Source organism: Gopherus flavomarginatus, chromosome 1 (genome assembly GCF_025201925.1).
Source record: "Gopherus flavomarginatus isolate rGopFla2 chromosome 1, rGopFla2.mat.asm, whole genome shotgun sequence".
NCBI classification, from domain to species: Eukaryota; Metazoa; Chordata; order Testudines; family Testudinidae; genus Gopherus; species Gopherus flavomarginatus.
In genome coordinates this window covers 181,485,787-181,499,825 of record NC_066617.1, presented here as the reverse complement: position 1 = coordinate 181,499,825, position 14,039 = coordinate 181,485,787, and the positions used below count along the sequence as shown (strand labels likewise).

The 14,039-nt window shown below is 44.3% G+C and overlaps 1 protein-coding gene across 2 annotated transcripts in view; it reads right to left on the bottom strand.

The window, feature by feature from the left end:
- The window catches only part of VGLL3 (vestigial like family member 3), a 55,938-nt gene that overhangs the window by 12,345 nt on the left and 29,554 nt on the right, over positions 1 to 14,039 (bottom strand). For both annotated transcript variants that reach the window (XM_050961165.1, XM_050961173.1), the window contains exon 3: positions 2,205 to 2,705. In XM_050961165.1, the coding sequence (XP_050817122.1) occupies positions 2,205 to 2,705 (501 nt within the window). The remainder of the gene's footprint in view (positions 1 to 2,204; positions 2,706 to 14,039) is intronic.

Genomic DNA, 14,039 nt, shown 5'->3' with positions numbered 1-14,039 from the left:
ACTTGCCTAAAACCACGTCATATGAGGAGGAAAACATTTGTTCCCAATCCTGGCAGATTATCAGTTTACAATGTGAAACATAATTACCCTTGTATCATCTGCACTGCTGCAGATGTTACTAATGTCCATAAAATTGTCCAGTACTTTAAAGAATCCTATTATGCTATTTTTCTTAATTTCTTGAGGCAACAAGTACATAAGAACGGCCTTACTGGATCAGACCAAAGGTCCATTTAGCCCAGTATCTGTCTTCTGATAGTGACCAATGCCAGGTGCTTCAGAGGGAATGAACAGAACAGGAAATCATCAAGTGATCCATCCTCTGTTGCCCATTCCCAGCTTTTGGCAAACACGGGTTAGGGACACCATCCCTGCCCATCCCGGTTAATAGCCATGATGGACCTATCCTCCATGAACTTATCTAGTTCTTTTTTTTAACCCTGTTATAGTTGTGATGAAGCACAGTTTGGCTATATGTTGCATAAAGGAGGGTTCTGGCTGGGATCTGCTGAGTTGCAACAGTTAATATAGGAGACAGAGAGAAAGAAATGTTAAAGAGATATTTAGCAGTTGACTTCAGCTTAATTATAATTGGGTTTTGGTTTCATGTTATTTTGACTGAAAAAGATCCAACAGTGTGTCCATCTGGCACAAGTCTTCCCCACCTGTTCTTTTTCCCCAGACACACATTAAACAAAGTAAGAGAGTGGATCATACTCTAGCAAATAGATCAATCAACCAGAGGTATGAAAAACCCTCCCGCAACTGAAATCCAAACAAACATCTCAAGGAAAGGGGAGCTAGAGGAACCTAATATTTCTTCAGTGACAGAAATGCATGGAAGGGATTCCAAAAGTAACATATGGTCTGCACTGCTGCTGACTGATAACAGATCAGATAAACACCCATCCAAGAAGGAAGAGCATGACAGTATAAATGAGCTCTATGATAGCAATCGGTCATTAGTGCCCTGCACACATGCTCCCATACAGATGATAACAGTGGTGCTAGACTGCAACTGAAACTGAAATTCTGCTACAAGAAGGTGTAGCTACACTACAGCCTCTGGGTCAAGTGTGACCTGTAGTACAGTAACTCCTCGCTTAAGGTTATAGTTATGTTCCTGAAAAATGCTACTTTAAACAAAACAACGTTAAGCGAATCCAATTTCCCCATAAGAATTAATGTAAATGGGGGGGGATTAGGCTCCAGGGATTTTTTTTTGCCAGATAAAAGACATCATATATATACACAGTGTAAGTTTTAAACAAAGAGTTTAATACTGTACACAGCAATGATGATTGTGAAGCTTGGCTGAAGTGGTGAAGTGAGAGGGTGAAGAAGGGTGGGATATTTCCCAGGGAATGCCTTACTGCTAAATGGTGAACTAGCACTCGGCTGAACCCTCAAGGGTTAACACATTGTTGTTAATGTAGCCTCACACTCTACAAGGCAGCATGAATGGAGCAAGGGGAGACAGCATGGCAGAGAGAGACAGAGACACACACTGTGTGTGTGTGTGTGTGAGAGAGAGAGAGATGTGCACTGCCCCTTTAAATACACTGACCCCACTATAAGTACACTGCCTTTTTAACAGGGGTAGCTCTGTTAGTCTGTATCAGCAAAAACAAGGCAGAATCCTTGTGATACCTTCTAAGGTGCCACAAGGATTCCTCCTTGTTTTTGCCTTTTTAAGTAGATCAGCGAGTTGAGACATCAACTGTTGCCAGCAAGCTCCCTCCATCCTCAGCCATTGTGTCCCCCCCTGCTGTGTGATGGGGTAAAGGAGTGGGGGGTAGGAGCAGGGGGTGGGGGACACCCTACACTAGCACCCCTCTCCCCCCAGCCCTCCCCGAAGAAGGCTGCAAACTGTTTTATTTTACAGAAGGTAGGTGTGGCGCTCAGGCACCCCATGTAAAATGACTACATAATCTTCCTGGGCACTTTATGAATTCATTCATTATTTCCTGCAAGATTTTTTTTTAAAAACAAAATGCTTCTTGTAAATAATTTGGCTGGGTCGGGCCAAATGCTATGGGCCCAGTTCCTACTGAAAGTCAGTGAGAGCATCAGTAGGAAGAAGTCACAACCAGAAAGTATTTGAAAGATTTGATTAGAGGCTCTGATTTAAGTGCAGAGAATCTATTTAGTCACTGCAAATAACTCCAGTTAGTCAAGCCACAGAAATGAGCAGATCACCTTACCTGTGTCAAACCCAAAGCTTGGCACGATGTCCACTGTTCCATGAAAGGCTCCAGCCCATGCTGAGGTAGCACTGGTGACAGTAGTAGGATCTGTCTTTGTCATGTCACACTGTGGAGCAGGAATCCTGGCTGCACGTACTGAAGGCATCAACAGGGATCCATACCGTGGGTCAAGATGAGAGCCGGGATGGTGATGATGCATGTGTGGATGGGGGTGATGGTGATGCATGTACACATCATGTATGTGTGCATATGAAGGGCTAACCTGAGATGCTAAAGGATAATGCCAGGATTCTGATGCAGTAGTGGGAGGAGGTGGGGCAGTCTGATGAAGGCCGTGTCCTGGCCAGCTGCTAGGATCTGCTGTTGGGAAGGTGCCTGGTGCAGTGACTGGGAAGTCAGAATGGACTCCACTCAAGCATGGCGGAGGTGGAGGCTGATAAGAGCTGGTCCAAAATGAAGCTGGGAAACTGCTTCGTTGGCTTGAAATTGTTGAGCTCTCTGGAAAAAAAAAGTATAAATATTGAAAGCAATTGACAGATTAGAACTACCAGTTAAAAACAAAAACACAGCACAAGTAGTGGGTGAAGTAGCTTGCCACCAGTTTGCATTGCACAGGAACAAGTCAGGACCTGTGAAGTAGTCCACACGATGCTCATCAAATGGTCTTTCTGATCCATCCTTCCTTAAGTAATAAGTTAGATTGATAACAGGAGTCCTTGTGGCACCTTAGAGACTAACAAGTTTATTTGAGCATAAGCTTTTGTGGGCTATAGCCCACTTCATCGGATGCATGCAGTGGAAAATACAGACCTAAAAGTCTCAATATTACAACAAAAAACCTTCAAAAGCAGACTCCAGGGAGAGACTGCTGCACTGGAATTAATTTGCAAAATGGACACCATTAAATTAGGCTTGAATAAAGATTGGGACTGGGTAGGTCATTACACAAAATGAAACTATTTCACCATGTTTATTTCACCCACCCACCCACACATACTGTTCCTCAAACCTTCTTGTCCACTGCTGCAAATGGACCATTTTGATTACGACTAGAAAAAGTTTTTTTCTCTCCTGCTGGCAATAGCTCACCTTAACTGATCACTCTCATTAGAGTGTGTATGGTAACACCCATTGTTTCATGTTCTCTGTGTGTATATATATATACATCTTCCTACTGTATTTTCCACTGCATGCATCCAATGAAGTGGGCAGTAGCCCATGAAAGCTTATGCTCAAATAAATTTGTTAGTCTCTAAGGTGCCACAAGTACTCCTGTTCTTTTTGTGGATACAGACTAACACTGCTGCTACTCTGAAAGTTAGATTAATATATCTCAAGGACAGCAGGAACTCTTATGAACATCTAGTTTGATCTCCTGTACATCACAAGCCATGGAATCTCACCCAATGATTCTTGCATCAAGCTCATAATTTCTGTCTGAACTAGAGCAAATAATTTAGACAGAATTCAGTCTTCATTTAGAGACTTTGAATGACTGAGAATCCACCACTACTGCTACAGTATAAAGCAGGGGTGGCCAACCTGAGTCTGAGAAGGAGCCAGAATTTATCAATGTACACTGCCAAAGAGCCACAGTAACACATCAGCAGCCCCCCCATTATCTCCCCCACCACCACTCCCAGTGCCTCCTGCCCACTGACAGTCTTGCTGATCAGCCCCTTCCTCCCCGCACCTCTTGATCAGTTGTTTTGTGGCATGCAAGAGGCTCGGCAGGGTGGGAGGTGTGAGGGCACAGTGGGCTCAGGAGGGGATGGGGATGGGAAGGGGTAGAGTGGGGGCAGGGCCTGTGGCAGAGCAGTGAGTACCCCTTGGCACACTGGAAAGTTGGCGCCTGTAGCCCCAGCCCCAGAGTCGGTGCCTATACAAGGAGCCACATATTAACTTCTGAAGAGCCGCACGGGGCTCTGGAGCCACAGGTTGGCCACCTCTGGTATAAAGCTTTTCTTAGCTGGTGAATAGAGATGTTTGAAATAGACATTTGCTACTGGTTCTGTATATGGATAATGGCATGATAAAAGATCTTGTTAAATTGATAACCTTGATAAATTGGTGGGGTAGATCATGCATAATACATCTTATGTTACTTATGGATAAATTCATGGTGGCTAAGTCCATAAATGGCTATTAGCCAGGATGGGTAAGGAATGGTGTCCCTAGCCTCCCTTTGTCAGAGGATGGAGATGGACAGCAGGAGAGAGATCACTTGATCATTGCCTGTTAGGTTCACTCCCTCTGGGGCACCTGGCATTGGCCACTGTCGGTAGACAGATACTGGGCTAGATGGACCTTTATGGCCTAGATGGCCGTGTCATAAACAGATAGCTAAGGGTTAATGTCTCTTTCACCTGAAGCACCTGACCAGAGGACCAATCAGAAAACCGGATTTTTTCAACTCTGGGTGGAGGGAAGTTTGTGTCTGAGTCTTTTGTCTGCCTGCCTGCTTTCTCTGAGCTTTGGAGAAGTAGTTTCTACTTTCTAGTCTTCTGTTTCTAAGTGTAAGGACAAAGAGATCAGATAGTAAGTTCTATGGTTTCTTTTCTTTGGTATTTGCATGAATATAAGTGCTGGAGTGCTTTGATTTGTATTCTTTTTGAATAAGGCTGTTTATTCAATATTCTTTTAAGCAATTGACCCTGTATTGTATCATCTTAATACAGAGAGAGACATTTGTACTTATTTTTCTTTCTTTTTATATAAAGCTTTCTTTTAAGACCTGTTGGAGTTTTTCTTTACTTCAGGGAAATTGAGTCTGTACTCACCAGGGAATTGGTGGGAGGAAGAAATCAGGGGAGATCTGTGTGTTGGATTGCTAGCCTGATTTTGCATTCCCTCTGGGGGAATAGGAAAGTACTTTTGTTTCCAGGACTGGGAACAGAGAGGGGGGAAGGGAAAAAGGATTATTTCCCTTTGTTGTGAGACTCAAGGGATTTGGGTCTTGGGGTCCCCAGGGAAGGTTTTTCAGGGGGACCAGAGTGCCCCAAAACACTCTAATTTTTTGGGTGGTGGCAGCAAGTACCAGGTCCAAGCTGGTAACTAAGCTTGGAGGTTTTCATGCTAACCCCCATATTTTGGACGCTAAGGTCCAAATCTGGGACTAAGGTTATGATATGGTGTGCAGTGGTGGGATATAGACAGAATCCAGAAGCCAGTAGGAATATTATATTTTTCTTTTCTCTGCTAAGGGCTTTTTAGCAGAGAGAAACAGTTTGGTTTTAAAAGGGAACCAAAGAGAATTTTTTTTTTCTGCTCTCTCTGGCAGTTTGTGGCTTGCATGTTAAGCGAGAAGCCATTACCAGACTGTTAAGGGTCTTTTGTCATGCAATAGCCCTCCCATTAGGAGGCAAGTACCAGCACTTATATGCATGCAAATAAAGTGGTTTTTCTGGTTTCCCTTCATTGAACATTAGCTAGAGAGAGAAAGGGAAAAAAGGCACTGTTGCTAGGCAGACTCCAGGAGGCAACAGAGAACCTGCAGTTCAGAAAATAAACACCGGAGGGCACCCCAACCCAAGAAAACAGGAACCATGACTTCTAAGGCAAAAATTGAGGCCGAAGAACAATTCAGAGAAGCTGAACACAGGCGACAACTGGAAATAAAACAAAAAGAGATGGAGATGAAAGAAAGAGAAGAACAGATCAGAGAGGCAGCCTACCAAAGAGAACAGGCAGCCTACCAAAGAGAACTGGCAGCCTTCCAAAGAGAACAGGCAGCCCAAGAGGCAGCACACAAAAGAAAACTAGAAGAAGAAGAGGTGGCCTACCGAAGGAAACAAGCAGAAGAAGAGTTGGCCCACCACCGAGACATGGAAAAGCACCAAAAAGAAATGGAAAAAACAACAAAAAGAAATGGAAAAACAACAAAAAGAGAATGAAGAGAAGGAAAAACAGAGAAAACATGAACTGGAGTTGGCAAAAGCTGGGCTGCATGTGCCAGCCAACCCTAACAACCCGGCGCCAATTATTGCTCCACAGCACAGGAAATTTCCCACCTACAAGGCAGGTGATGACACCGAGGCCTTCTTGGAAAATTTTGAAAGAGCCTGTCTTGGGTACAACATCCCCGAAGACCAGTACATGGTAGAATTGAGGTCACAGCTCAGTGGACCTTTAGCAGAGGTGGCAGCTGAAATGCCTAAGCTGCAAATGAATGACTATAAACTTTTTCAAACCAAGGCCAGATACAGAATGGGGATAACCCCAGATCATGCCCGTCGGCGCTTCAGAACCCAAAAGTGGAAACCCGAGGTGTCATTTCCCAAACACGCCTACTACATTGCAAAAAACTATGAGGCCTGGATAACAGGAAACAACATTCAAACCTTGGAAGAACTAAACCTCCTCATACAAATGGAGCAGTTCTTGGATGGTGTTCCTGAAGACATCACACGGTACATACAAGATGGAAATCCCAAAGATATCGCTGAGGCGGGGGAGATTGGAGCCAAATGGATGGAACTAGCAGAAAGCAAGAAAGCTACTGTCAAGGGGAACGATTACCCCAGGGGGCACACAGACCATAAACCCTACAACCGAGGACAGCCAAAGACCCCACATACCACCCAAGTAAAGCCACAGATACCCTACCCTTCAACCTCACCAGTCTCCAGTAACTCACCTCGGCCCAGTGACCCATCAGATGGAAGATGCTTTAAGTGTAATGAACTGGGACATATCAAGGCCAAGTGTCCCAAGAACACCATGCGAGTGCAATTCATTACACCACCATCACACCAAAGATCCCCAGGCCTGGATGCCTCTCAAATACCCTTGGAGCGAAGGGAAAATTTGAGAGTGGGCGGAAAGAAGGTTACTGCGTGGAGAGACACGGGGGCACAAGTGTCAGCAATCCACCAATCCTTCGTTGACCCCAAATTCATCAACCCAAAGGCCAAAGTTACAATTTACCCCTTCATGTCACAAGCTGTAGACTTGCCTACAGCTCAACTGCCTGTCCAGTACAAAGGCTGGTCAGGAATGTGGACTTTTGCAGTCTATGACAATTATCCTATCCCCATGCTACTGGGGGAAGACTTGGCCAACCAGGTGAGGCGGGCCAAGAGAGTGGGAATGGTTACACGTAGCCAAACCAGGCAAGCTTCCAGACCCATTCCTGTTCCTGAGCCGTCCACAGACGCCCCGTCTGTGTTACCAGAGACCCAGACAGAGGTAGTGGACCCGGATTCCATGCCAACCACTGAAACAGCCACAGCACCTCCAGTCCCAGGCCCGGAACTGGAACAGCAACCAGCACCAGCCATTGCAACCCCATCTTCAAACTCAACGCCAGAGGGCGCCAGCGAGCCAAAACTGGCAGAAGCAACAGACAGCCATACCCAAAAGGCTCAGCCAGAGCCTGAAATACCCTCAGGTGCACCAGCGGAGAGCGGTTCACCAGCAACGGAAACAACCCCATCACCTACATCGCTTCCAGAGGGACCAAACCCAAGTCCACAGTCTGAGGAAGAACTGGTGACCCCAGCCTCAAGGGAACAGTTCCAGACTGAGCAGGAAGCAGATGACAGCCTTCAGAAAGCTTGGGCGGCGGCACGGAGCACCCCACCGCCTCTCAGCTCTTCTAATCGATCCCGGTTTGTTATAGACCAAGGACTTTTATACAAGGAAATTCTTTCTGGTGGACACCGGGAAGAATGGCAGCCGCAAAAACAGTTGGTGGTTCCAACTAAGTACCGGGAGAAGCTCTTAAGCTTAGCCCATGATCATCCCAGTGGCCATGCTGGGGTGAACAGAACCAAGGACCGGTTGGGGAAGTCCTTCCACTGGGAGGGGATGGGCAAGGACGTTGCCAAGTATGTCCGGTCTTGTGAGGTATGCCAAAGAGTGGGAAAGCCTCAAGACCAGGTCAAGGCCCCTCTCCAGCCACTCTCCATAATTGAGGTCCCATTTCAGCGAGTAGCTGTGGATATTCTGGGCCCTTTCCCAAAAAAGACGCCCAGAGGAAAGCAGTACGTACTGACTTTAGTGGACTTTGCTACCCGATGGCCAGAAGCAGTCGCTCTAGGCAACACTAGGGCTAACACTGTGTGCCTGGCCCTAACAGACATCTTTGCCAGAGTAGGTTGGCCCTCCGACATCCTTACAGATTCAGGGTCTAATTTCCTGGCAGGGACCATGGAAAAACTGTGGGAAACTCATGGGGTGAATCACTTGGTTGCCACCCCGTACCACCATCAAACCAATGGCCTAGTGGAAAGGTTCAATGGAACTTTGGGGGCCATGATACGAAAATTCATCAACGAATTCTCCAATAATTGGGACCTAGTGTTGCAGCAGTTGCTGTTTGCCTACAGGGCTGTACCACATCCCAGTTTAGGGTTTTCACCGTTTGAACTTGTGTATGGTCACGAGGTTAAGGGGCCATTACAGTTGGTGAAGCAGCAATGGGAGGGGTTTACGCCTTCTCCAGGAACTAACATTCTGGACTTTGTAAGCAATCTGCAAAGCACCCTCCGACACTCTTTAGCCCTTACTAGAGAGAATCTAAAGGATGCTCAGGAAGAGCAAAAGGCCTGGTATGACAGACATGCCAGAGAACGTTCTTTCAAGGTAGGAGACCAGGTTATGGTCTTGAAGGCGCAACAGGCCCATAAGATGGAAGCATCATGGGAAGGGCCATTCACGGTCCAAGAGCGCCTGGGAGCTGTAAACTACCTCATAGCATTTCCCAATTCCTCACTAAAGCCTAAAGTGTACCATGTTAATTCTCTCAAGCCTTTCTATTCCAGAGACTTACAGGTTTGTCAGTTTACAGTCCAGGGAGATGATGCTGAGTGGCCTGACGGTGTCTACTACGACGGGAAAAAAGACGGTGGCGTGGAAGAGGTGAACCTCTCAACCACCCTGGAACGTCTGCAGCGGCAACAAATCAAGGAGCTGTGCACTAGCTTCGCCCCATTGTTCTCAGCCACCCCAGGACGGACTGAACGGGCATACCACTCCATTGATACAGGTAATGCTCACCCAATCAGAACCCCACCCTACCGAGTGTCTCCTCATGCCCAAGCTGCTATAGAACGGGAGATCCAGAACATGCTACAGATCGGTATAATCTGCTCATCTACCAGTGCATGGGCATCTCCAGTGGTTCTGGTACCCAAACCAGATGGGGAAATACGCTTTTGCGTGGACTACCGTAAGCTAAATGCTGTAACTCGTCCGGACAACTATCCAATGCCACGTACCGATGAGCTATTGGAAAAGTTGGGACGTGCCCAGTTCATCTCTACAATAGACTTAACCAAGGGGTACTGGCAAGTACCGCTAGATGAACCTGCCAAGGAGAGGTCAGCATTCGTCACCCATGCGGGGGTGTATGAATTCAATGTCCTTCCTTTCGGCCTTCGAAATGCACCCGCCACCTTCCAGAGGCTGGTAGATGGTCTACTAGCTGGACTGGGAGAATTTGCAGTTGCCTACCTCGATGATGTGGCCATTTTTTCAGACTCCTGGCCCGAACACCTACTACACCTGGAAAAGGTCTTTGAGCGCATCAGGCAGGCCGGACTAACTGTTAAGGCCAAAAAGTGTCAAATAGGCCAAAACAGAGTGACTTACCTGGGGCACCAGGTGGGTCGAGGAACCATAAACCCCCTACAGGCCAAGGTGGATGCTATCCAAAAGTGGCCTGTCCCAAAGTCAAAGAAGCAGGTCCAATCCTTCTTAGGCTTGGCCGGATACTACAGGCGATTTGTACCACACTACAGCCAAATCGCTGCCCCATTGACCGACCTGACCAAAAAGACCCAGCCAAATGCCGTTAAGTGGACTGATGAGTGTCAAAAGGCCTTTACCCAGCTTAAGGCGATGCTCATGTCTGACCCTGTGCTCAGGGCCCCGGACTTTGACAAGCCATTCCTAGTAACCACAGATGCATCTGAGCGTGGTATAGGAGCAGTGCTCATGCAGGAAGCAACAGATCACAACTTCCATCCTGTCGTGTTTCTCAGTAAGAAACTGTCTGAGAGGGAAAGTCACTGGTCAGTCAGTGAAAAGGAATGCTATGCCATTGTGTACGCCCTGGAAAAGCTACGCCCATATGTTTGGGGACGGCAGTTCCAACTACAAACTGACCATGCTGCACTAAAGTGGCTTCATACTGCCAAGGGGAACAACAAGAAACTTCTTCGTTGGAGTTTAGCTCTCCAAGATTTTGATTTTAAAATTCAACACATCACAGGCGCTTCTAATAAAGTTGCTGATGCACTCTCCCGTGAAAGTTTCCCGGAATTCAGTAGTTAAAAAGTGTTCTTAAAATGTAGAAGTCTGTTAGTTATATACTTAGTAGTATATGTAAAGGTGCATGTGTTGTAGTAATCTGTTTATTTTAAAGTTCTAGAAGGAAATCGCCGCCAGTGAGCTTCCCCACTGTCTGCAATTTGGGGGGCGTGTCATAAACAGATAGCTAAGGGTTAATGTCTCTTTCACCTGAAGCACCTGACCAGAGGACCAATCAGAAAACCGGATTTTTTCAACTCTGGGTGGAGGGAAGTTTGTGTCTGAGTCTTTTGTCTGTCTGCCTGCTTTCTCTGAGCTTTGGAGAAGTAGTTTCTACTTTCTAGTCTTCTGTTTCTAAGTGTAAGGACAAAGAGATCAGATAGTAAGTTCTATGGTTTCTTTTCTTTGGTATTTGCATGAATATAAGTGCTGGAGTGCTTTGATTTGTATTCTTTTTGAATAAGGCTGTTTATTCAATATTCTTTTAAGCAATTGACCCTGTATTGTATCATCTTAATACAGAGAGAGACATTTGTACTTATTTTCTTTCTTTTTATATAAAGCTTTCTTTTAAGACCTGTTGGAGTTTTTCTTTACTTCAGGGAAATTGAGTCTGTACTCACCAGGGAATTGGTGGGAGGAAGAAATCAGGGGAGATCTGTGTGTTGGATTGCTAGCCTGATTTTGCATTCCCTCTGGGGGAATAGGAAAGTACTTTTGTTTCCAGGACTGGGAACAGAGAGGGGGGAAGGGAAAAAGGATTATTTCCCTTTGTTGTGAGACTCAAGGGATTTGGGTCTTGGGGTCCCCAGGGAAGGTTTTTCAGGGGGACCAGAGTGCCCCAAAACACTCTAATTTTTTGGGTGGTGGCAGCAAGTACCAGGTCCAAGCTGGTAACTAAGCTTGGAGGTTTTCATGCTAACTCCCATATTTTGGACGCTAAGGTCCAAATCTGGGACTAAGGTTATGATAGGCCGTTCTTATGTTCTTATAGAATTGTAATTTGGCTTTAAGTCTAGTGTTATTCTGCAACTTTACTAAAAACAAGGTATGCACCTCAAAAGCTGCATGCAAAATAAATCTGTGTTTTCATATTCGGAATCCTCTCTCTGTAAAATTACCAACAAGAACTTCAGTTTGTTACACACCTTTGGGTGAACTCCAGCTATAAAGTACTTTAACAGGACAAACCATTTAATTGTAAGTGAATTAAAAAATCTGAAAAAAAAGACCTATCTACATTCACAATTGGGTTACAATTTATTCTTAACAAGAATTCCAATACCATTGTATCATAAAATCACATTTTAAAATTCCCTCTTTATAAGCAGAGGTTAGTGTTTTTGATGCAGTGACTAATACCTCCAATCTACTGGCTTTCTTGTCAAAAAATCATGTTTTTAAGTATCACTTATAAGAATAGCCCCATTTTGAATAGAGGGAGGCTTTGGCCAAAGATTGAAATAGATTTAAATCTGGGAATCCACCATGTTATGAAAGAACACAGTCATAAAAATATCCCATGGAGGAAAAAAAGTTGGTCAAGTTTTATGTTTGACCGGTCAGGGAATCCTCTGTGCCCCATATAATGTTTATAACAATACTTATATTAATTGAGAACTATTCATTTTTTACCAGGATCCCCAAAGAGACTTGTGTGAAGACTTCCTTAAAAATGAATAGATGTTTCAAAAACTATTAAACTGCACTCTGCTTACTTAAAAAAAAAACAGTCTTAAAAATAAAAATTGTAAAATACTTTGTCTGTCTGTCTGCACCATTAAGACATATTTATGGGCTGATTCAAGGTCCATTAGAATCCTTCTGTTGACTTCAGTGGCTTTGAATCTAGCCACTATTAATAACTTTAGCTTATTGTGTATAAAATAACTTCTATAATTGTTTGTTTGTTTGTTTGTTTGTTTATTTGGCAAACACTATATGCACAAAAGCAAAAGTTACTTTTATGCCAAACTGCTTTGAATGTTACAGGGCTATTTAGTAAAATACTCCATGTGTCTTTATTTAATAGGGCTGCATTCCATTTTTATTTTTATTTTTTTTGTAATCTTCTCCTGGTGTTAGAAGGTCATAAAGTGCATCAAAAACATGACTGATGTAAGCCTCACTACACCCCTGGGACATAGGTATTGTCTCCATTTTACAAATGGGCATACCAAGGTAGAGAGTTTAAATAACTTGCCTGGAGAGTTGGCAACAGAGTCTAACTTTTTCTCCCACCCATGTATTTTCCCCTGTGACTGCATTCCTTACTCCCTGTGCTTCATTCTCATTACTAGATAATACACCCTTATTTTCTTCAGTTCATTGCCAGTATTTTGAGGAATCCGTCCCTGTTTTTGGGTGCGTGTGTGTGTGTTGGAAATACTGTGGCTCTCATCAATGCTGACAGGCTCCAGATCTGAACAATCCCATAAAACAAACAACAAAACATACACACAAAACCAAACAAATTAATGTTCAACTGCTAGGCATCCCTTGTATAATTCAGGTTACTAACAATGGGGCAAAAACCTTCAACCACTACATTACCAATCTGGCTGAATTAATGATGGCAAAAAGAAAAAAAGTTTTAATATAATTGATCTACAACAGGTATAGAGTAGATCAAACATCTGGTTGTTGCAATCCAGTTCCCACTGAACAAGTCCACCAATGGCAGTAGTTGGCTCTTGTTGTCAGACTCAGTTGAGAGTCCCAGGGACAGAACGGTCCAGGGAGGTCTCTGGTGGACAAGGTGATCCCTACCACTCAGGGTGGAATGTATCAGTGGAGAAGTTTGCACTTCTGCTGCCTATGCTGTCACTGCTATGTGGATAAACAGGAGAACTATCAAGCCAGCATTTTTTATGAGCACTATGTAAGCAAATGACACTACCAACAAAAATGTCTATTACACATTGTATGAGCCTTTCGGTTGAGCCACATCCCAAAATAGCACACATGGGAATGTCGTTTTCCACTGTAGTTGAAAATTGTTCTTTCCCCTCACTTTTCAGAATGAGTGAGCATAACCAATAGTCTTTACAGACACTACTGTGTCAGATACCTATGAAAGAACCTACATCCTAAGGTGGCATTTTAATGGTGACACAATCATTTGGGCAGGGGAGGTGTCAATTTGGCCATCTGGTTGATGTCAACCTGACACTGTCCCTATGAAAGAAAACAAAAATATCAATCAGCTTACATTGGTCTCCATAAAAAAGAACCAAACAAAACACAAACCATTTGCCAACAGATATACCACAGTTACCACAGTAATTTCCTTTTCTAAATATGAGGGGAGAGGTGCCAAGAGGACTGCAATATCTGAGATACCAGAGTGGTAAACTAATGGAAATTGTTAACTTTTTAATAGTGGTCAGCACGCAGTGCATTGCACTGAAAACATACCAGGCTTCCATGCTAAGAAAGGAGACAATTCTTTTTAGACTTCTCTGCAGTACAATAATACTCTTCAGTTACTGCTACCTGAGAACTTTCAGTTATAAAGAATAATGGGAAAAAATACCATTAATCTTAAAAACTTCTTCCAATGTCTATGCCCAAGATTTC